Genomic DNA, 22,864 nt, shown 5'->3' on the forward strand with positions numbered 1-22,864 from the left:
GACAACTTTTTAAATCGCTCAGAGAAAACACCTACATGTTCAAAGCAAATATGGAAAACCTTAGCAAGTGTTGGATTATCGATCAGGTCGATTCCACTATTAAACTATTATACATCATCGTAGAATTCTTTCAAGTTTTCTCTATGGAGCTTTTCAGAATAAAAAGTTGGGGGAAATAGAGAGTGGACAGTTTTGATCGGATTTTAGTCTGCTAATCTAGCCCTCTGCTGATAGTGCCCACATTCGTCTCTTGACCCACTCCCCAAAAGTACATCGTGAGAGGTGGACCCCCCCTGCCTCTGTCTGGTAGTGGGTGCCATTCCGTGGAGAAACCCACAGACTTGCTTTAATAACAAGGGTTCAAGTCGGACACCATTCTTTTTGGTTGTGTGGCTCATTTCCAACGCCTTAATCTAGGTCTCAGTTTCCTTATCCGTAAATAGGAACCGGAATTCCTATGTCTTAGGTATGTCGGAGGCCTCTGTCGGAGCTGCAGTGAGCGGCTGGCGGACAACGGGGAGTTTAGGGGGTCTTTAGGCACTAGGCCCTGGGCACCTCCTGTGGGGTTCAGTCCCTCCCAAGCGGCTCCAGGGCGGCCCGGCCATGCGTGGGGCCTAGGCTCCGGGCCGGTTATGGCCCTACCCTAAGTCCACCCTACCCGCGAGCCCAATAAAGAAGGACTTTCTCAGATTTCTAGTTGGTGGTCCCTTTAAGGCAGCCGCCCACTCATCCAGTCACGGACGCCGCAGCCGTGGGGCAGCCTCCGGAGATCCGCTCTCGGCTCGGATCCGGGATCAGGCTCCGTCTCCCTGTAGGTCTCCGATCCGAGCCAAAGAAGAGGGGCAAAGTCCTGAGACCACTGAAGAACCGCTCCCGGCTAAAGGGAAGAAGTAAGAACTGTGGCAGAAGGGAAACACCGCGCCCCCCCTTGCCCCTCTCCAAGATGGAAGGTCCGCGGCTTCACGCGCCTCCTGACCCTCCCTTCCCATTGGTTATCTGGGAATTGGTTTTCCAATAAGACTAGCGCTTATTGGTTAAATTGGGACCGTTGCTAAAGCGATTGGCGCAGACGGCATTGGAGGGTCGTCTGGCGAACTAAGAGGGAGAGGAAGGAAAAGGAGAGTAAAGGGAAAGCTTGAGGCGGAGGCGGGACCAAGGAAATGGCAGCCCTTATTGGTTCATTAAAAGCTAAGGGGAGGCTCTGGAATTCTCTTTCCTCGTGATTAGTCCTATTCAGGAAAAGGGGGCGGGTACTTAGGAAGAGCGGCAGAAGCGCCTGCTTCGATTGGTCAAACCTGGCGGGAGGTGGAGCGCTCGCGGCGGTTGATTGGTGCGGTAGATGAGGAGGATGGAGCTCTGATCCGGAGGTTTTGTTGTGAGGGTCGGTTGTCAAGCAGCGGCCAATCAGGGCGGGGGATGGAGGCAAGTGGGGGTCGCGCCTGGAGCGGAGCCTTGGCCTCCGGAGCCTAAGCTGCAGGTGGAGTGGGCGAGGGGGCGAGGAGGCGAGGGGGCCTCTGGGCCTAGTATTGGGCCAAGCCAGGCGGGGCCGGGCCGGGCTGTGGCGAGAGGGCTCCGGGTGGGGGGAAGTTGGAGCCCATGCTCCGCGAGCTGAGAGGAGTGGGAGGATCCGGCGAGGCCGAGGGACCAGCCCCAGCCTCGGGACGGGCGAGACGGGCGGGACGGGCGTGGGGGCCGGAGGAGAAAACCAGGGAGGCCGGAAGCGGAGCCGGGCGTCTGCAGGAGGCTGAGTGATGAATAGGGACACTGGAAGCAGGAGAGTGAATGAATGGGGGATACTGATCGCAGAAGGGGAAGGAAATAGAGGGGGTCTGGCGAGGCAGGGGTCAGGTTAAGGAGCTCAGGAGACAGGATGTGCAGGATTGGGGGACACAAGCGACAAGGAGAAGGGTAATGAACGAAGGACTAGAGAGGCAGAGCTGGGGAATCCAGGAGAGAGGGGGCGGAGAGGAGAGCGTTCATGGGAAAGAGGCTTGGAGAAAGGGGGTAGAAGCTTCATGAGGTGGCCTTTTAGAGTTGGGGAGGCATACCGACTCATGCCCAGACTGGAGACCTAGTTCCCAGTACTGTCCTTGGGAACTGAGGGGACCAGGAGTAGTTCCCTTGCTGCCAAGGGAGGGATTGGACCCTCAGGGCCCTCTTTGACATTCTCCCCAGAGATGACTTAAATGCCTGCCTCTGGAGTGCTTCTCCTGGGCCCCAAAGCTTTGCCTCTGGCTCCACCCCCTTCCCATAGCGTCAGAGGAAACAGTGACTCCCAGAATCTATGTGAACTGCAGACATGTCTTCCCCGCCCCACTGCGGCTGCTGCTGCTCTCTGGGCAGCCAGCCTCCTGGAACAGAGCCTCCTGCCATCCCATCATCCTGGCCTCTGGAAGGACCTTTCTTTCCCTGTGTTCCAAGTCACCCTGCCTGAGGTGCCCCTCCAGATTCTCAAACACGATTTACAGTTCAGCTCCTGGCTCTGGTGGCTCTGGTGGCTCTGGTGGGTGTCTCTCTATGCAGTAGCCTTGGTGATCCGGGGAGCTGCGCTGTGGTTCTGCAAGCCCAGCATGCCCTGAGCTCTCACCAAATATTTTCTGATAAGCCATCACCTTCTGTTTGTGTTCCAGCCCAGTGTTGAACTGACATGGCTCGAGCCTGACCTTCCATAAGCTGTGATCCTGACGGGCACACACAGGCTGTTGCTGTGGCTGCTGTGAATGATCTAAAACCACGAGGCAGTCCGGGACTGAGAGACAGGCATTCCCTCTGCCTGGATGTGTGGGAACTCCCTGCCAACTTGATCGGTGGATCTGGGGGGGATCCACCCCCACCCCGTGAGCAAAGTACAGTCCATCTAGTGGGTGGAGCTTCAGGTGCCAGCCAACTGAAGGATGGCCACCCCTGTGGTTACCAAGACGGCCTGGAAGTTACGTAAGTGACTTTCTTTTTTTTTTTTTTTTCTTTCTCACCCCATTTATTCCATTAGCTGCTTGTTTCCAGGTGGCCTGAACCCCCGGATTTATCTCCTATTCTTGGCACAGAGGGAGACTCCTAGCCTTGGAGACAGACCAGGATGCAAATCATGACTTTGGCACTTCTTAGCGGGGTGACACTGGGCAGGTGACTTAACCTTTCTGAGGCTTCATTTCCTATCTGTACAGTGAGCTAATCACACCTGCATCATAGAGCTGCTGTGGTGAACCCAGGCAGGGTGGTGAACATAAGAGAAGCACTTGGTGCATTTCGGCTGACGGGCGGGACTGGGGGAGAGATGCTGAGAGGTGTTCTGGCATTTGCAGACTTCTCATGGGCCAGGCTTCCTCTGTGAGATCTTGGGCATCTTGGAGCCAGTCGGGGGGCGGTAGTGAGAGAGTAGGTCCAGAGATGCTGGCAGTGCTCTGGAATGTCACTAAGCTCCAGCACCGCCCACCCTCACATTGTTCTCCACGAGCAGCTCTGAACTTTATGATGGAGCAGCTCTAAACTTTCTGATCGTAGGACCTCTTTATACTTTGAAAAATTGTTGAGGACCCCAAGGAGTTTTTGTTCGTGGGAATCATCACTATTTACATGATAGAAATCAATACTCAGGCATCTTAAGACACAAGAGTATACAGTCAAATGTGCCACTCGTGATGGGGCCATCATATTTCTTGTATCTTCCCGAAACCACCCCCCCCCCGTATGCTCGTGAGCAAACAAGAGCGTAAATAGTCAGATGCCATCTTGATGTTATTATGAAAATAGTTTTGTTCTCTTGGACCCCCAGAAAGGATCTTGAAGATCCTTGAAGATCTTGAGGATCCTAAGGTCCCCCAGATCATATTTTGGGAACTGCCTTACTCCACCTGTGATAACCTGTGGCCATACTGGTCACCTTCTGCTACAAGCTGTCCCCAGCTTTTTTCAGAAGCCGGGCAAGGCTCCCCCACTCTTTAACTGTTAGAACCTGGGCAAAGCCCAGTGCTGGACCTCAGTGTGCTCACAGGCAAAATGAGAGCTTTGGGTAGTTTCAAGTTGTTTCTTAGCGGTAGGGCTCTGAGAGAACCCTGTCATAGGCTCCCAAGGAGGGTGTACTTTGCAGAGAGTGGCTTTGTGTTTATTGGGGTTATGTATTCCTTCAGTAGCTGGTCTTTCCTGAGCATAGAACCAGGCACTGGGGAGATAGTTGGCTGGGGGTGGGGGTTGCAAAGTGGATGAGGTCTCCGTGCAATGGGGCCTAGAGCCTGGGGAGAGCAAGAGGCAGAAATCAGGTAACCACACCCCTCCATTTCTCCTTATCTGATTCCAAACTGGAGCATGTGCTTTCAATCAGTTAACTAGAAGGGTAGAGGAGTGCTGTAGGCTGCCTAAAGAGACATACAAAGGACCTGGGGCAGGAAGCTTATAAGGCACGTTGGAAGGGCTCAAAGGCACCCATGGGCTGCCACACCACAGTGGAGAGAATGTGCCAAATGAAGCTGTTGGGGTCCTCAGGGGTATATGTCCACAGGACCCCAGCCCTTCTGAGGCCTTGGCTTTATCTTAAAGGCGAAGTCAAGCCATTGAAGTGTTCAAACAAGAGGTAATAGGATCAGGCATGTTGGGCTCTGATGACAAGTTCATGTGCATAGCCATCTCCATGATTATAAGCTCTCTGAAGAGCCCAAAGCCAAGTGACCCTTGGCTCCCTGTGCGTATAGAGTCCAGCAAGGATCAGAAGCTTCTAGGCCTGGTGCCCATCACATACCTACCTCTCTTCGAGGTCCCCGGCCCTTCCAGGGGCTTCAGTCAGGCTGGAGACCTAGGCAGGCTGCTTAAAGGGGAGTGATCTGAGCCTTCTAGAAGGGCCCAACCTCCAAATCCTTCTCACCCCCATGTCTGTAGGTCTTCAGCTGGATGCCCTGTGCCAGGACCCATCCGATCAGGCTGTAGCATGAGCATAGGAACCTTCTCACTGTCCTTCCCCACTGGCTCCCCAGTGCTGGGCCTAGAGCAGACACGCAGGACACATGTGTATTATGAATTCAGGGCTGTCTCCAGGGACAGTAGTCCTGAGGCCCACAGAGGAGTAGCAGTGTGCCCAAGAAGGCCTGGGGAGGTGGGGCCCAGCTGGAACTTTCCCTGGGAAGGGTGAGAGCCAGGGTAGACACCCAGACCTTATAGGTGACTCACAAGTCGGGGACAATGCACACAGGGAGTGTTTTCAGATAAGGGGAGAGGGCCCAAGGCTTGGGAATAGAGTGCTGAGGGAGAAGGTGGTTTGTCCTCTTTCTGAGTTGGCCAGTCAGTGGGGCCCAGCAGAAGCTGTTGAACAGATAAGAGGCTATGGCCCAAGCCCCAGAGCACTTCAGGCATCTGTCCCTAAGTGTCCAGAGGACAGAAGGCTCCATATTTGGGATGAGAACTAGGAAGGGGCTCAGCTCCCTTGGGTCCAGTGATGGGGTCCCTGAGCCCCCTGCTGACTTTGGGGCCTGCCGGAGACTCTCGCCTCTGCTAGGGCTGGGCACTGCCCATCCCTGGCTCTGGCCAGGCCAGGCCCTGAGGTGGGATACGTGAGATCGAGCCTGGGGTCTGGCGCCCCGGGCAGGCTTGATAGGCCCTCTGAGCCATGCTGCCTGACAAACAGCCTCTCTGGGCCCCATTTCCCAGTCGCCCTGTGGTCTGAGGCCTGTGCCACAGAGACCCCCAGGCAGGGTGGAGGCTGGAGCTGGAGGCTGCCTGTGGAACGAAGCAAGCCCTTTCCCTCAGCGTCACCCAAGCCAGCCTCCCAGTTGCCTCAGGGTGTCAGCGGGATTTTCCCTTTGCTGGGGTGGGGAGACTTGTCTTTTCTCCTCATTCCAGGAGGAACTCGCTGAGGGCCTGGCTTGGTGGTCTGGGCTGCCTCTTGGTTCTTTGCTCATGTTTGTTCTCTTTGGAGTCCTAATGAGACCCTCCATGGCCCATGTCTGCCGCCCCTGCTGCTTCCCCAGCAGCCGGGGCCACGGGCCCTCAGGCTGCCCACCATGGCCATCCCGCCCACTCTGTCTGGTCAGTCCTCACTCCCACCCCTCCCACCCAGGCCTCTCAGTCAGCTGCCTCCTGCCTCCCATGCAGCCCACCCTCTTGTGCCTGCTGAGGTCCCGGTCACCCACCGTCTGTGCTTTAGCCTTACTAACAACCACCGAGCACGGCTTACAGCGTGTTCTCGGTGGCTCCTCAGCAACTCGTGAAGCAGGCACTGCTATTATCCCCATTTACCCGACGAGGAACCCAGCCTCAGAGAGGGTGAGTGACTGGTCTAAGGCCACACAGCCTGCAGTAGCCACGCTCAGACCAGAACCTGGTCCACTGTTCTGAAGCTGCAGGCTGAAGCTCTGGGTGGGCTCACTTGGAGGCAGCTTGTCTAGAGTTGACCCGAACGGTTCCCAAAGCGTGTTCCCCAAAGTGGGTTTACGTGTATAGCAAGCCGCAGCAGAGAGATGCTTAGGGGGTTACGTGGGTCAGTATTTTTCATTTTAATAATTATTTTTTGTTTTTTATCTCATATTCTAGAAGAAATATAATGAACGTATCAATCTTGTAACTTTATGGATTTTATTGCTTAATTGTCTTTATATAGACAGAGCTAAATACGGAAGGCAAGTCAGTGTTTTAAGTCGAGCAGAGTAAGCATGAGAATATGACCAGTCGGTGTGCAGAGAAAAGAGCACACCTTGCGGCCTGGGGGTGGGACAGGGAATACCCGAAGCAGGGAAGTAGCCGTTCCTGCCTTGGGTGCAGGCCTGCCCTCGCCATCAGGCCTCTGGGTCCTGCCGGGGTGTCTGGCACCAGAGGGGAGCCGAGGCGGGCAGACCCTTCCACCTGGGCTTCGGGTGCCAGGACCAAGGGCCTCACTGGGCAGGGCCCAGCCCTGCTCCCCGTGGCCGTGACTAGCCCTCTGACTGCGTTCTCCTTCTGTCTTTCCTTGTGTAGAGGAGATTGTCGCCCACGCCAGTAATGTGTCCTCGCTGGTGCTGGGCAAGGCTTCCGGGCGGCTGCTGGCTACTGGTGGGGATGATTGCCGTGTCAACCTGTGGTCCATCAACAAACCCAACTGCATCATGGTGAGACTCGCTGGCCAGTGGGGGACAAGGCCAAGGCCCGGGGAGGGGAATGGGGTGGGGTCGGGGGCAGGCAGCTCTGTAGGCTCTGTCGGGCCCAGGGCACCCCAGCGGGAAGCTAGGGGGACACAGCACTGCATCAGTGCCCCCAAGATGTCTGGGACCATGGCCAGCCCTGAGGAATGGGGAAGTCACTTGGTGGTGGACAGAGTTCTGGCGCGCCTGTGTGAGTAAAGCTAAAATAAGCCCATGGGCCTGAGATGGACGCTTGCCCACCAGCCTACCCGCCCACCTGTCAGCTGCACTTGGACGTTACTTTGAACCATCCCCTGTCTGGTTCCACAAGGAGAATGTGAGGGCGCCTGGCTGAAGCTGCTTAGCGAGCTGGTTCTTTACTAGCTCTTGCCCCAGTTGCACAACCAATTCCTTGCCAAGACCTGTCTTCCAAAACAGGAAAACATGAAGGAGGAAAAAATACAAAAATGAATTTCATTTCCATCATCCAGAGACCGCTACGGTGTCCTTCTAGGTGCCGGCGTAGGTCCATATGTGTGCACACGCGTGTACACATACGTACACACATGCAAACACGTACCTGTGTGCACCACATGTCTGTAGAGTGGCATATTTTTGGAACGCTGTCTTATTTACTCCTGTAGCCTGGGTTTTGAAGGAAACAATCTTTATTGTTTGCAGGCATTTTCCGGTGTCAACAACTACCCTTCCACAGCAGGGTTTGTAATGGCTTCGCGGTGCACCATCCTCGGCAGGAGCCAGAATTAGCTTAGCCTCGCCCTATTCCCAGCACGAAAGTCCTCTGCCGTGCTTTGGCTCTACTCAGCGGAGGAGGCGAACGTCCTCCTCTCCCTCAGCCTTTGAGCAGGTCTGCGAAGGCCGCATTATCTGAGGGTGTGCACTTTTTAAAAAGCTTTCAAAACAGATTGCCAAATCGCCCTCCAGAAATCAATTTACATTCTCTCCAGCCGACACCGTCACCGGGTCCTGCCCTGTCCCCCTCTGTGACCTTGCAAGCACAAGTTATTAACATTCTTTTGATCTTGGCCACCTGAAGATAAAAAGGGATGGGAAGTTATTATTTATTTTTTTAGTAGAAACTTAATCACCTTAGTATTTCTGTGAGATGCAGGCAAGGGCTGAGAGCCCGGCTGAGCCAGGGCTCTGGTGAAGAACCGAACTGAAATCGCTTTGTTTTGTTTCACTTTGTTTTCAGGGTTCCAATGAGTCCCACCCCCCAAAATGCCAAAGTAACACTTATAGGTGGAAAACGAGCCAACAAACCCTGGCCAAAACAGGCCTGAAGTGACCCCATGCTCTCGTCCCGCTTTTTCCTCAGGGGTCAGCCTGCAGGGCTCACCCCGTGCCCACCCCGCTGAGGAGCCGCAGACCTGGCAACTTCCTGCTCGCCCTCAGAGTTAGACATCCTGGGCCCCCTGCTTGGGGTCTCTTCTGCTGGTCCCTGTGTGTTCTGAGCACGCGTGAGTTCTTACTGCTCAGTGTCCAAGGGACGCGGGGTCCGAAGTGAGAAGTCTTCTTTCCTCCCCTGACCCCCACAACCCTCCCGGGACAACCACGGTCCGTGATCACCTTGTGTCCTTCCAGAATTATTTTCTATGTCTGCGAGCAAATATGTATGTCTCTTCCCTTCCCCCTCCACTTTTGTTTTGTTTTGCTTACACGGACTGTATCTTATATATACCGTTTTCCACCTTTTTCCACCTAAAAGTGTCACGGAGATTAGTCTTTATCGTATTCAGATGGTCGCCTCGTTGGTCTCTATAGCCAGATAGTATTCTGTCTCCAGGGTGACCACCGCTTAGCCGACAGTGTCTGCTGGTAGGCATTTATATGGCTTCTGGTGTTTTGTGAAAAAGATTCACTGCGGCCAATGACCTTGGGTCTATTTTGTTTGCTGTGTGGTTGAGTGTGTGCAGGGGTAGGCTCCCAGGGGTAGAGTTGCTGGCGTGGAGAGGTTGTGCATTTCTAAATGTGGACACATTTTGCCCAGTTGCTCTCCCCCATGGAGTTTATACCCATTTATACTCCTGCTGGAGATGGCCAGGAGTCACATAAGCTGCTTGTGACCATCTGGCCTTTGGGCAGTTCTGCTGGGGAGCAATTTCCCCATTACCCCCGCCCACCTCCCGAACGTTGTTTTAGCAAACAGTGGAGTTCCTGCTATGCTTTGGGGTGACCAGTGCTGGGCAGGGAGTGACAGATGCCATGGACTTCAGATTTGGGCCTCTTTCCAGAAAGCTGGAAATGCCAGCATCTCCCACTCCTCTCGGGCTGTTCCAGGGCCTGGCTCAGCCCTGCTCCAGCTCTGGCCTGCCCTGAGTTGGGTGACAGTTTTTTCCAGTAAAGTCACCAAAGGCTCTCTCTGGGTTCCACAATTCCTTGCCTAGGAACATGGCAGGGTCCTCCACCAGGGGCAGCCTCTGGGGATCTAGGCATTCCAGCGGGGGGAGATGTGTGCCATTGACAAGCCAGGCCTCGGTTCTGTCAGGGTTTCCCCCACTGAGGGGCTCGTCCAGGCAGAGGGGAGATGGAAGCAGAGCCTAGGTGGGCAGTGGTTTGGACTCAGGGCTGGAGGGTCAGCTGCTCCCCCCTTCCAAGGGGCCCAGGGCCATTTTGGCAAATGATGCCCACATCAGGGGCACAGTGGGCCATGGGATGGGGTTGGAGCATGACAGGGGTTTGGCCCAGTTTTAGCCCTGGAAGCCAAAGCCAGGAGAAGCAGCTGGCCACCCCGCGTGCAGGAAAGCCTAGATGCGGTTCCACAGAACACAGCCTCCCTGCTTGAGCCCTTTCTTGCTGCTGCCCTTCACAGGGAGCCAGAATGTGGGCCAGCAGCTCGGGCTTTCTCCAAGCAGGGCACTGAAGCTGCTACCCTCTCTCCACAGAGCCTGACGGGTCACACGTCCCCAGTGGAGAGCGTCCGCCTCAACACCCCGGAGGAGCTCATCGTGGCCGGCTCCCAGTCAGGCTCCATCCGCGTTTGGGACCTAGAAGCTGCCAAAAGTAGGCATCTGCACTCACCTTCCCACATGCACACCGGTGGCCGTGTTATCTCAGGCTCTGCTATGGAGCTGCTTCCTCCAGGAAGCCTGTCCTGACTACATTGGGTGCTTCCCTCCAGGAGACCCTGACCACTCCACCCCCTTGAGCTTAGCAGCAGTGACATGCTGTTGCTGTCCGTGAGTGCTGACACTCAGGAGGCAGCCGGAAAGGTCCAGACGGATCACTGTGGGTGTGTGGGCGGGTGGGTGTGTAGATTCAGAACCTGGAAGAATGTCAGGTGCCACCAGGGGCCACACAGGACAAGTAAACAAGGGGGCCTGTGGGGAGAACTGGGGTGTCTTGACTTGGCGGTGGCTGCCTCTTAGCCTGCCTGCAGGGATGGGGCCTAGGGTAGCCCGATCCTCTGTCTCCTTGAACTTTGTTTATATTTGCTTTTCATCTTTAGAGAAGTTATACATAGTTTAAAAAGTCAAATGCCAGGCATTCTACAAATAAGCACGATGGAAATGAGAAGCTTCACCCCACTCTTTCCCATTCTCCAGAAGCCTCGACCTTCTGTTCTTTGACCTGGTGTCTTGCTACCTCCCCTTTCCGAAGCAACATGGTATTATGGCAACTCCTGTCTCTGGCTGCCTTCCTCCTGGGCAAGACAGGAAGTTAGCTCTCCTAGGGGTGCCTGGCTGGCTCAGTCTGGGAGCCTGGGACTCGATCTCAGGGTTGTGAGTTTGAGCCCCACCTTGGGTGTAGAAATTACTTAAAAACATAAAATCTTAAACAAAAAAGAAGTTAGTTCTCTTAGAGCTGCTGGCCCACCCTTGTCACTCCTAGCCTTGTTCTCCTGATTTCACCGTGTAAATAGTCTGCATTTATCATACCAGGCCTGCAGAGCTGTGACAGCGGATTGTGTTTCTTCTGGAGTTAATGGCTGTTCTTTTTCCATCTGTATATGTCCTACATCTGTTACTAATTCGTCCCCAGATTCTCAGCCTGAAGAGGAGGCTCCTCCTTGAGGTACCCTTGAAGCCATCCCATAATTGAGGTGTCTCTTCTCAGAGCCTCTGTCCCCCGGGTCCCACTGTCAGGGGGAGCACCCGGGCCTGCAGCTCAGCCGCCATCTTGGGGCCACCTTGTCTTCAGGAAGGTCTCCCATCTCACTGCTGTGCCAGAGTCCGCATTACCATCTTTCTTGGTTTTCTGCCTCTCTGCTGGAGCACGTTCTTTCATAGCTTACTGAGAAGGGGTGCGTGACAGGCACAGTTTTCGAGACCTTCTGTGGCTGAAAATGACTTTGTTCTACCCTCATCCTTTTTTATTTATTTTAGAGTCCGTAGAAGTCTAGATTGGAGATTGTTTTCCCTCAGAAGTTTGAAGGTGCAGCTGCGTCGCATGTTAGGTTCCTGTTTGGTGGCCATTGGGAGGTCCGCGCTGTCTCCTCTTGGGTCCCTCGCATGTGACCTGCTTCTCCTGTCTCTCTGCAAGCTCATAAGCTGTTTGTCCCAGCGTCCTGGGGTTTTGTAGTGATGACCCTTGGTCCCATGCTAGATCCTAGCTCAGTTCTTTCAGTGTGTCAGCTCGTGCCTTTGGTTCCGGGCCATGTGGGGAGTCTCGCCTTGCCAAATGTGGGGGCACTCTCAGTGTCCGTGGGCGTGGCCACGTGGCAGTGGGCCCAGTGTTGCCAGCTGTACAGATTTTTCAAGAGAAGCTGGGGATTTGGACATTTAAGTGAAATCCCCCCATCCCCATTTCTAAATGTTGACCGCTAATTCAACATTTTTTCCAGAACACTATGCAGAGCAGCCCTGAGAGGTCCAAGTAAAACCTGCTTGCTCGCTGCTTTTTGCCAGCGTCCAGCCTGGACCTCCCAGCGTGCCAGGCCAGAGGCCTGCTGCTGCCTGAAGGACGGGAGAGGGAGCCGTGGTGTGGGTTTTGTGGGGGCTGCTTTTGCCAGAAGACAGCCTCCTTGCCTGGCTGAGACTTGGGTTCTCTCTGGGCCTCTCCTGGGGTATGTGCTCTACCGTGATGGCTGCCGCCAGCGCGCATGCCCAGTGGCCGGGGCCTCTGCTCCAGGACGGTGCTCTTGTTGGAAGGATGGTCCTCGAGAGAGATGTTGCCCCAGGCCTGCTGGGTGAGGCTTGCCTGCCCGGGGATGGGTGCATGTGCAAGACAGAGCCCGTAAGATCGCCAGCCGGGCCACATGCTTAGCATCTCAGCATGCGCTCCTGCTGCCTGGCCCCACGCGGAGCCGGAGCGTTGCTGGACTGGAAGAGGACGGGGGGAGCAAGCCCCGGCTGGCCAGGCCCAGGCTGAGGGGGCAGAGAGACTCAAGCACAAGGCGGTTTGCTTCCTGGGACGTCTCTGCCTGGATCTCAGTCCCAGCGGATAGCACCAGCCATTCACCGTTCACCAAGGAGCAAGGGACAAAAGACAGAAGCCAAGGGCACCCCTGTCCCTCAGCTGTGACTAGTTTGCACAGAAGGGAAGTGTGAGGAGTTCCTTGAGGCGGGCAAAGAATGAAAACCAAACACCTGTGGAATTCCTGGGCCCTGGAGTCTCAGGGTTGGTTACTCTCCAAGGAGCTCGTTTCCAACACTTGGCCCAGACCCCACGCCCAGGGAACCTGATTCAGTAGTGGCGGAAGCCCCAGATCTGGCTTGCACTAAGTTTCCAGATGGTTCTGATGCAGAGCCGGGTTGGCAGGGCCCCCTTATTTGACACATAGGCAAACTGGGGCTCAAGGAGGAACCCTGAACCTGATAAAGACCCCGTGGCCAGGGTGGTGGAAGCTGGGACTGAAATTCTGGCATCAAGACTCCCATTCCAGTGCTCTTCATACTGCTGTTCGAGGGGTTCAGTGATGGAATGGAAACTTGCCCTCAGCAGCCATGGCAGGAAGAGCTCAGACCACAGGCCGACCTCCACCCCCACCCACCACAGCCTGAGTGAAAACAAGGGGCAGCTTGGCACCCAGGTGCAGAGAGGCTTCTAATGGGGCTGGCTGATCATCACGTGGGCTGCGCTGAAAAGCCGCCCATTGCTGGAGCATTTGCGCGGAGGTCGAACAGCGACCCTGGGGGGGGCCTAGAGCTCCCACACAGGGCGGACACATCCAGGACGCCCCTCCAGCCTGTGGCTCCTGGTCCTGCGACAGTCCTGCGGTAGGAGGCCTTCCAAGAGGCTTCCTGGGACAAGAGCAAGGGCAAAAGTCACGCCGGAAGAATGCGGTCCTGCCTGCTTTCCACGACACAGCCAGAGGGCAGGGTGGGCCAGTCCGGCCATCCCACAGGAAGGTACACGTGTTTCGTGAATCTGGCCTACACAGGGGTGGAACCCGCCACATCCTCTTGGGGCAGGGCAGGATTTTGGAAGCCTCGTTGTGGGACGCAGAGCCAGTAGGCTGGGAGGTGGGCACGGACTGGAGCAGGAGCCGGCATGCGTCCGCCCCCTCCGGGCCCCGGGCTTGGCCAGCAGAGCAGCGCCTGAGCCCCCAGTGGTGTATGACTGCCCCAGAGTGTGGGGAGGAGCGGCTGAGGTTTCGGTGTGGTTGAATTAGCTACTCCATAGACAGAGACACAAGGTTTGCTCGCGGGCCGGGCCGGGCCGGGCCGGGCTCGGCCACGGAGCTGCAATGGAAGCTGAGGTTTCCCGGAGTAGCAGGAGGTAACTGGCCCCAGTCTCGTCCTCTGTGTGTTCTCTTGGTTCGCACATGTCGACACCATGTCACCCTCTGTGAGGGATGTAAATGTGGCTCAGTCCCGGCTCGGTAGTGGGCTGGCCCCAGGTAGGATGGGTGGTTGTGGGGGGCTGCGGGCAGAGGGATACAAATGTCCTTGAGGCAGGGAACCCCCAGAGCAGCTCACTTTTTCCTGCCCTTGGGTGTGCCTGCCTCTGTCTTAGGAGCCCTAGACAGATGGGCTTCCTTGACTCGGGCAAAGGGTCACGTGGTAAGGCTGCTTCTCAGGACTCCGACGCCTGCTTCTCAGGACTCCGACACCTGCCTTAATTTCTGGCTCTGTGCCCTGCTGACCGGCCTGAGGCAGGCAGCTTCGCCCTCGGAGCCTCAGGCCCTCGCCCATCTCCTGGTGCTGTTTGCAGGGTTTGAGGGGGAGTGCTGAAGTCACTCAGGCCGTCCTCAGCACCCCGGGTATGCTCAGCAGCTCTCCTGGGGATGAGGGAGGTGCCCAAATGACTGTGGCACTGAGTAGTGGTCCTCGCTGGTGCCAGAAGACCAAGGACCAAGACAGGTGCTCTGAGGCGAGAGGAGAAGAGGTCTGCTTTGAGGGACAGAGCTCTCCTTCAGAAAGGACGGACAGCGAGAATAACTCTAGCTGGTATTCATTGAGCACTTACTGTGTGCGTGCCCATGCTAAGCCCCTTATGTCCCATTCTCCTAACTCTGATTGTGACCCATTATGAGCCTCATGGAGGGGAAGGGATTGCCCAGGGTCACCTGGCAAGCGAGGAGCAGCTCAGAACTGCTCCCATTTCTGGCTGGCTCCAGAGCCCTGAACCTGGACCTTGAGGGATGGAGACAATCTCATAGTAGAGTTTGAATCTCTCTGTGCCTGGAGCGCACCTCTCTTGACCCTAAAGCACTGCCTTTGGAGTCTGCTTGGACCCTCCTCCAGCGGGAGCGTGTCGCCTCATGACATGGCTTCCACCTTGGCTCAAACCTAAGGATGGCCGGATTCCCACAGCCCTTGGCCCCTCCACTTATGGGGTGATCCGTTTCCTTCAGACAGCAGAATTATGAATCTTTCAAAAAGCCAGACACTTGAGGCCGGAGAGAAGAGGCAAATGTGAGTGTCACCGGGGAATACTCGGAGACAGAGACACAAGGTTTGCTCGCGGGCCTGGCTGGGCTCGGCCACGGAGCTGCAATGGAAGCTGAGGTTTCCCGGGGTAGCAGGAGGTAACTGGCCCCAGTCACGTCCTCTGTGTGTTCTCTTGGTTTGCACAGCATCTCCTCTTGTCCTCACAGCTACCCTCAAGATCCCTTGTGCAGGGGACTGGTGTGAGCACCACAGCCACTCCAGGGAGGCCCTCCACATTGCCTTCCTTGGGGCCTTTGCCCACCATTTCCCCTCTGCCTAATATCCTCCCTCACCCTCCACTCACTGATGTCCTGTTTGAATACTGCCTTCTCCAAAAAGCCTTCCTGGATTTCTCTTTTCAACCAAGCAGCTTCTCCGCCAGTATGGACCTCGCCTGCCTGCCTCTTCTGTCTCTGCTGTGGCGAAATGCCCAGCGGAACATAAGATGTCTGTCTGTCCATGAACTGAGTGCAGTGGTTTTCCAGCTCTGCTGCCTCCAGGGCAGTGGCCTTATAAGAGCACACTGAGACGAGCCCAGGGGCGCAGGCTACGGGGGCTCAGGTCAGGACAGAAATGGCTGTCATCGCTCGGAACAAAAATAGGAAGGTCGGGTGCTGCGGTGACAGGACTCCAGTTGATGTATCTCCCTGATTTGAAAATCGCTGCTGTTCTGGTTCTCTGTGCAGTTATCACGGAAGCACGCACCTGCGACCACCACAGTCGTCCTCTGCCGGGTGCCTGGCTTACCCCTCACGCCCCTGTCTCTGCTCTCTTCCTCGGCAGTTCTTCGCACGCTTATGGGCCACAAAGCCAACATCTGCAGCCTGGATTTCCACCCGTACGGCGAGTTCGTAGCCTCAGGCTCCCAGGACACGAACATCAAGGTGAGACCATGTCTGTGCCCTGTGTCCCCCGCTGGGACACGTGTGTCCGACGTGAGGAGCAGGCCTTTTAGTGCTGTGGGAGGGCCTCTTCCCTCTGTGGTGGTGCCCACAGCCTCCAAGGGAGGGGGACTTGGAAACGTTCGGCAGACATTCCTGCTCAGAATGCCCAGCGTTCACAAGCACTTTCCAGATTGCTGTCATTTTGGGGTGTGATGACTGGAGTGCCTGGAGCCCCTCTCTGCTTATGGCCGCACACCACCCTCTGACCCGGGCTCCTCCCCTCTGACCCGGGCAAGGCCGCTGCCACCCGAGCCCACCTTGGTTGTGACCTGTCCTGACTCTGCCGCCCTTCTGCCCGCAGCTCTGGGACATCCGAAGGAAAGGCTGTGTTTTCCGGTATAGGGTAAGGAAGGCGCCCTTTGTCGGACAGTCCGTGAGCCCCATGCAGGCGTGGAGGCTGGGGTAGTGCCCAGACCCTGGCAGGGGCTGGAAGGGATCACCGTCCAACCTGGGGGAGAACATGAGAAACAAGAGTCCCAGGGAGAAGCCAGAATCTCAAGCAGACCAGAGCGCTGTGGGGGTTCCACCTGGATCCCCCGCTTTCCATGAATCCTCCCAGCACCGTATTTACCAAACTGCGCTCCGTACTCTGGTTCCATAGGCAGGTAATAGGTGTCATGAGGTGAAAAGGATTCCTAGTCCTATGTGTTTTGGAAGCACTGAGTTGAATACATAATTTTGGAGGTATTTACGCCCTTGACATTAAGAGAAAACACCTGACTCCCCAAAAAGAGGCGTAAGATATGTGGTTTTCCAAATCGTCTGACCGGGGAGTCGGATTTCCTGGAGCATCCCGCAGCACTGGGAATCCTGACTGCGTGGGGAGATGTCCCTCTGGGACATCTCTGACACACGGCCGTCTGGCTCCACCTCGCCTTCTGGTCAAGGGCAGGGAGGAACGGGGTGGAAAGAAGGGCAGCCCGTCGGGCCCTGGCTCCTCAGGTGAGCTCAGTGCTCTGTCCTCTCAGGGACACACCCAGGCCGTGCGGTGCCTCCGGTTCAGCCCCGATGGGAAGTGGCTGGCATCGGCCGCAGATGACCACACAGTGAAGGTAGCACCTGGCCTGGCCTGGGACTGGGGACTGGGGTCTGCTGAATGCTCTCCGGCCGGGTCTACACCTCCCTCCTGATGAGGCTCGCATATCTCACAGGGGAAGGCGGCTTGTAGATCGGGGTTGGGGTTGGGGAAGGGGAGCCACAGCCAGGGGACAGCAGGCAGCTGAGATCCCGGGTCTGGTCCTGACCTCCAGCCTGCCCTGCTCTAGCTCTGGGATCTGACTGCTGGCAAGATGATGTCCGAGTTCCCTGGCCACACAGGGCCTGTCAACGTGGTGGAGTTTCACCCCAATGAGTACCTGCTGGCTTCTGGCAGCTCGGACAGGTGAGGAAGAACAAGGCCCATGACTGCCATTTCTCACATGTCTGTCCTCCGTGTGTGAATGTCTGTCCCAGTCTCCCTCTGTCCTGAGGTGTTGTCTGCCCAATGATGCTATGTAGACTGACCTGACTTTCGGCCAAGCCGGGCTGGGGCCCTGGTCCCATCTCTTCCCGAGCTCTGGTCCCCAGCCCCAGTGTCCTGGGCTATCATGGCATGTCCAGGTCCAAAGCCCATGCTCCCCCTTATCAGCAAGTCTCTCCTCCTGCCATGCGGGGTCAGCCCCTGGCCCTGGGTGGTGTTCTTAGTGGCTACCACCCAGGGGACAGGCATTTGCAGAGGAATAGGCCTCCAGAAATAGGCCTCCATGGGCCCGCATGGAGGCCATCACAGGGATGCCGGCTTCCCAGCACAGTCTGCCTGCCTTTGCAGGACCATCCGGTTCTGGGATCTGGAGAGGTTCCAGGTGGTGAGCTGCATCGAAGGAGAGCCGGGGCCCGTCAGGTGCGCCGGCAGCGGGGTGGTGGGTCTTCCTCCCGGGCAGTGGGTGTGCGGTTTGGGTGGGCCTTTCCCATCCCTGCTCCTGCTCCTCCTGTTCGGGGCTCCCCGCAGCCTCCCTGGATTGCGCGGGACCCATGGTCCCCTCTCGCCTCCCCCAGGAGTGTCCTGTTCAACCCCGATGGCTGCTGCCTGTACAGCGGCTGCCAGGACTCGCTGCGTGTCTACGGCTGGGAGCCTGAGCGCTGCTTTGATGTGGTCCTGGTCAGCTGGGGCAAGGTGGCCGACCTGGCTGTCTGCAACGACCAGCTGGTGAGAGCGCTGCTGCCTGTCCCTCCCCCTCCAGCCCCCACGTCCCCAAGCCCTGCTGGGGTCCTGCCTGGGTGTGCCCCAGCTCCGCCGCTTCCTGCAGATAGGTGTGGCCTTCTCCCAGAGCAACGTCTCCTCTTATGTGGTGGACTTGACGCGGGTCACCAGGACAGGCACGGTGGCCCAGGACCCCGTGCAGGACAGCCGGCCCCTGGCGCAACAGCCAGCCCACCCCAGTGCCCCTCTTCGGCGCATCTATGAGCGGCCTGGCACAGCCTGCGGCAAGCCTCAGAGGTGGGGTGCTCAGGGCCCCAGAGGGCTCCGGAGGCGGGCCGGCACTGGGAAGGCTGTGGGGGGCCCAGCCCAGCTCACCGCGCCGGCCTCCTGTGGGCCTGTCCCTGCCCCACAGGGTAAAGCAGAATTCAGAGAGTGAGCGCCGCAGCCCCAGCAGCGAGGATGACCGGGACGAGCGTGAGTCTCGGGCCGAAATCCAGAACGCCGAGGAGTACAACGAGATCTTCCAGCCCAAGAACAGCATCAGTGAGGCTCGCCCCCGCCCCCGGCCCAGCCCGGCATCCCCATCTGTGCATGGAGGCAGACGGTGCTTCGCGGGGACAATGTCAATGGCGCTCTGCTTCCTTGGCTGGAGTTCGGCTCACCTCTTGGCCCCCAGGCTCTGTTCCCAGGTCCTTGAGGCCTGGCAGCTGCTCAGTGCTGTAGCACACCCTGCCCCACACGAACAAGTAGATGGGAGGGGACAGGCCTGAGGGTTTCCGGGAGCGGGAACAGGGTCATGGGTCTGCAGCTGTGTATGCACCTGGGACCACCTTACACCCATACCCACATACCCACCCCTGGTGTCCCATGTCAGCCTTGGCCAACGTGAGTCCCCAGTCCCCTTTGCCTCTGCAGGCCGGACACCACCCCGAAGAAGTGAGCCCTTCCCGGCACCCCCGGAGGATGGTGAGTAAGGGGGCAGAGCCTGGCGTCCCAGGGTCACCAGCTCCCCAGGCCTCCCTGCCTTGGCACCATCTCCAGCCTCTCTCCCACCAGATCTTTTCCCTGTGCTCACCCAAAAGCACCTACTGTGTGCCGGGACCCACACTAGGCCCTGGTGATGGAGCCTGAGCAAGGCAGGCAGGTGCCTCCCTCAGGAGCTCTCACCCTAGTGAGCAGGGAGATGGCAGACAGCCACATAGCTTTGTCTGTGGAAGGGACAGTGTGGCGGAGGCAGGGGCAGGCAGGGTGAGAGGGGACCACGGAGGGCCTGCAGGAGACGGGGGAGCGGAGAAGGGCTGCTGGTGGGAAGGGGTGGGAGGATGGCAGGCCCTGGGGTCTGGGAGCAGGAGGCCAGGCCCTGGCTGGGGTTTGGGTTTTGCTACTGGGAAAAAACATGATCTGCTTTATGACCGAAGAAGTCAGGGTGGGGAGCACCCTTGTCCTGTAGGCTGTCCCTCCCTTCCACCCGGCTTTCTCTTCAAGGAGCCATCTTATCATTCTCCCTCCAGGTGGGGTTTCCTGTGCATCCCTCTCACCATCCACTCACTGCAGCACCCCACCCACCCCCCACAGCCAGCACACACTCCATTCTCATTGAAGTGACAGGGTGGCCCCTCCCTGGAGCTCCCTGGGTCCCATCCACACACCGTGCTTTGACACCTTTCTACCTGGTGATTGGGTGGAAAATGAGAGGCCAGGTCCAGCCTCCACGCTCACGCCTCCCCAGGAGTCCCCCCCACCCTCCACATACACAACTGTTGCTATCTCCTTCCTTGGTTATCCCACCGACTCTACTCCATCCCTCCCAGTGATGCGGGTGCTCCCCAGAGGCCTACCACAAGCCCTGCCTTCTTCCCGCTAGTCCCTTTTGGCCTGGCCTAACCCAGAGATCTTTCCCTTTTGCCTCCAGACATGGTCTCGGCCAAGGAGGTGACCAAGCCCAGCCCGGCCACGGACTCGCAGTTCCCGGTGCCAAATGTACGTGGGGGTGGAGAGGGCATGGTGCGGGGTTGGGAGCGGGGCCACAGTCCTGAACCCAGGTTGGGGCCCTCCATGTCAGGATGGGCAGAGGGGGCGGCCTCGGGCTGGCTCCCCACTGAGCTCCGGACCCCACCAGCTCGAGGTCCCGCCCCGGCCCCCGGCTGTCACTCCCACGCCTGCGCCCAAGGCTGAGCCCGCCATCATCCCTGCCACCCGAAACGAGCCCATCGGGCTGAAGGCCTCCGACTTCCTGCCTGTGAGTGGGGGTCCAGCCTGAGGGCAGGGTGGAGGTCCCGGCGGCAAGGGTGGAACTTGACCACCAGCACCTGTCCTGCACAGGCCGTGAAGATCCCCCAGCAGGCCGAGCTGGTCGATGAGGATGCCATGTCGCAGATCCGCAAAGGCCATGACACTATGTGCGTGGTGCTCACCAGCCGCCACAAGAACCTGGACACCGTGCGGGCCGTGTGGACCACAGGCGACATCAAGGCAAGCCCGTCTCCCCCAGGGTTTGGGCTGACCCCAGGAGAAAGCTGGCCAGGGCAGGTCGTGGGGCTGGGTGGCCCGTCCCTACACGGTGGCTTTCGCGTCTGTTTCTGTCATCGTCGTCGTCGTGAGCTGCCAGTTATTGAGTGTCTCTTGACGCCCCTGGTCTCACACTCATCAGCGGAGCTGCAGGCTTGTTAGCAGCCCCCAACAAAGCCCCTCAGGCTGCGCCCGGGCAGGGCCCGCGCCCTCCCCGTCCCCTCTGACAGGCACTGTCTGTTTGCACAGACGTCGGTGGACTCGGCTGTGGCCATCAATGACCTGTCAGTGGTAGTGGACCTCCTGAACATTGTCAACCAGAAAGCGTGAGTAGTTGTCATGGGGCGGGGCTGGCCCAGGAGCTGGAACCGGCTGCTCACGGTCCGTCCCTGGCCCTCTCCCCAGCTCCCTGTGGAAGCTGGACCTGTGCACCACAGTCTTGCCCCAGATCGAGAAGCTTCTGCAAAGCAAGTATGAGAGGTACGTGTGGGGAAACCATACCAGCCTCTCACGATGGGGAGGGGCGGAAGGCTCCTCAGGGACAACGGGAAGGACCCCCAGGGTCCACGCCCCCATGAGCGTGCGGCACCGCAGTCCCCACCAAGTCGGAGAGGCCATGGTGAAAATGAGCCCGTGTTGCCCCTGGCCCTCTGCCTACTCCTCTGTTTTTGTACCTTCTCTCTTTTTTCCTTCTGTGGCTCCATCCCTCCACCTGTGAAGCTACGTGCAGACCGGCTGCACGTCCCTGAAACTGATCCTGCAGCGGTTTCTGCCCCTGATCACGGACATCCTGGCAGCGCCCCCGTCTGTGGGGGTGGACATCAGCCGAGAGGAGAGGTGAGGGGCCAAGCAGCGTGCCAGTGTCGGGGTACAGAGGCCTGGGGGCCCAGCCTGCCTGTTGATGGCCCCAGCCCTGAGTGGAAGTCATGCCTGCGCCAGTAGCTTGGAACATGGGATGGGGGGGTCCAGAGCTGGGGCTCTTCTGTGGCCAGGTGGGTCCTGCATCCAGGCCCTCGGCCTGCCTCCCAGAGGAGGGTAGGAGTGGTGTAGCAGGCAAGGCCCTAGCACTTGGCGCTCGACCTCTCTGCCCACAGGCTCCACAAGTGCCGGCTGTGCTACAAGCAGCTCAAGAGCATCAGTGGCCTCGTCAAGAGCAAGTCGGGTTTGAGTGGCCGCCACGGCAGTGCCTTCCGGGAGCTGCACTTACTTATGGCCAGTTTGGATTGAGGAGCTTTTGGGCCTGGCCTCAGCCCCTGTTCCCGTTCCCTGTGTACTCCCGGGCCCGTGAGCCTCTGCCCGGCCCCCTCTGCAGCCCTGTGGCCATCCTGGAGGTGGTGGCTCCAGCCCACTGGCCACCTGCACAGCCCTGAGCTCTCAGACAACTTCTCCCTGTCAGTGGCTGCCCTGCTTGGCCAACTCCTGCTTCTGGGGCAGCAAAGAGCACCCTGGGGCTGCTGCTGTAATTTATAAGGCGAATTTTATTAAATTTGTAACTATTCCCTGGTTTCTTTGCCTGGAGGTGCATTCTCCGGCCATGTGGCTCAGCCTAGCCCAAGACTGCCCACCTGGGCCCTTCGGAGACAGAGGACTCCCCTCCAGGCCTGAGGCAGTGTGGCCAGCAGGGGGCAGCAGAGTGCCAGGCCTGCTGGAAGGGGCAAGTTCAGTGTGGGGGGGCGGGCAGGGGAGGAGTGGGGGAGGAGGCAACTCCTTTCATAGCTAAGGGAGACAGGTGAGGAGTGGGCCCTGCCAGCCCATCCCCTCTGTCTCAGCCACACTCCCAGCTGTCCTGGGGGTGCCAGGACCCACAGCCCACCACCAGGAGGCCTTGAGGGACTGGGCTGGAAGGGCTGTGGCCCTCTCCTCCAGCAAGGGCTCTGACCACCTTTCCCTCCCCACAGGATTGTGCAGTGCTGATCCCTTCCGTTCCTGTGGCAGCAGCTGCTAGATTTGCCGCAGTTGGAGAGAGGGCCCCACTGAGCCCCTGTGCACATTCCCCGCCAAGGCCACGACCAGGTGCAAGCCAGCACAATCCTCATGGCGGTCCGGGTGGGGGTGGGGCACTGAGGTTGCAGTTGGGGGTCTTGTAGCACCGGAGAGAGGGTGGTACTCACCTACAGCCAGTTCACCTAAGGGGCAAGGCCAGGGCCTAGGGCAGGCAGGGAAGCTGGGCCAGCCCAGCCCTCCTGGCTTTGGCTCTCAGGCCAGAGTTTCCCAGCTTCTAGGAGAGCGTTGCAGGGCGGGTGAGTCTGATAAGGGTGGCCAGAGATGTGGGGGATCAGCCAGCAGAGGGGGAGCCAAAGGCAAGGGCTCATCCCTGTG

The 22,864-nt window shown here is 58.0% G+C and overlaps 1 protein-coding gene across 2 annotated transcripts; it reads left to right on the top strand.

Moving 5' to 3' along the window:
• Positions 1–1,375: 1,375 nt before the first annotated feature.
• Positions 1,376–22,833, top strand: LOC111157427 (katanin regulatory subunit B1). 2 transcript variants are annotated; one of them, XM_022518819.1, is made up of 20 exons: positions 1,376–1,477; positions 2,631–2,934; positions 6,937–7,067; positions 9,986–10,103; positions 15,698–15,798; positions 16,160–16,201; positions 16,827–16,910; positions 17,124–17,239; positions 17,666–17,737; positions 17,893–18,043; positions 18,144–18,334; positions 18,450–18,580; positions 18,953–19,003; positions 19,950–20,017; positions 20,157–20,276; positions 20,360–20,509; positions 20,795–20,871; positions 20,951–21,025; positions 21,266–21,382; positions 22,444–22,833. In XM_022518819.1, exons 2-20 carry the CDS (start codon positions 2,895–2,897, stop codon positions 22,457–22,459), a joined length of 1,851 nt encoding a protein of 616 aa, XP_022374527.1. In that variant the 5' UTR covers positions 1,376–1,477; positions 2,631–2,894; the 3' UTR covers positions 22,460–22,833. The 2 variants fall into 2 exon arrangements, with proteins under 2 accessions (XP_022374527.1, XP_022374526.1); XM_022518818.1 differs by lacking the exon at positions 22,444–22,833 and adding an exon at positions 21,640–22,046.
• The last annotated feature ends 31 nt before the right edge of the window (positions 22,834–22,864 follow it).

This window comes from Enhydra lutris, unplaced genomic scaffold (assembly GCF_002288905.1).
Source record: "Enhydra lutris kenyoni isolate GAN:26980312 unplaced genomic scaffold, ASM228890v2 scaffoldscaffold54, whole genome shotgun sequence".
In the NCBI taxonomy this organism is placed as follows: Eukaryota; Metazoa; Chordata; class Mammalia; order Carnivora; family Mustelidae; genus Enhydra; species Enhydra lutris.

Coding starts and splice junctions, on each gene's coding strand:
- LOC111157427 (XM_022518818.1), top strand. CDS start 2,895: ATGGCCACCCCTGTGGTTACCAAGACGGCCTGGAAGTTAC. Junction 16,911..17,123: donor CAGATGACCACACAGTGAAG/GTAGCACCTGGC, acceptor GCCCTGCTCTAG/CTCTGGGATCTGACTGCTGG. Junction 18,044..18,143: donor CTGTCTGCAACGACCAGCTG/GTGAGAGCGCTG, acceptor CGCTTCCTGCAG/ATAGGTGTGGCCTTCTCCCA.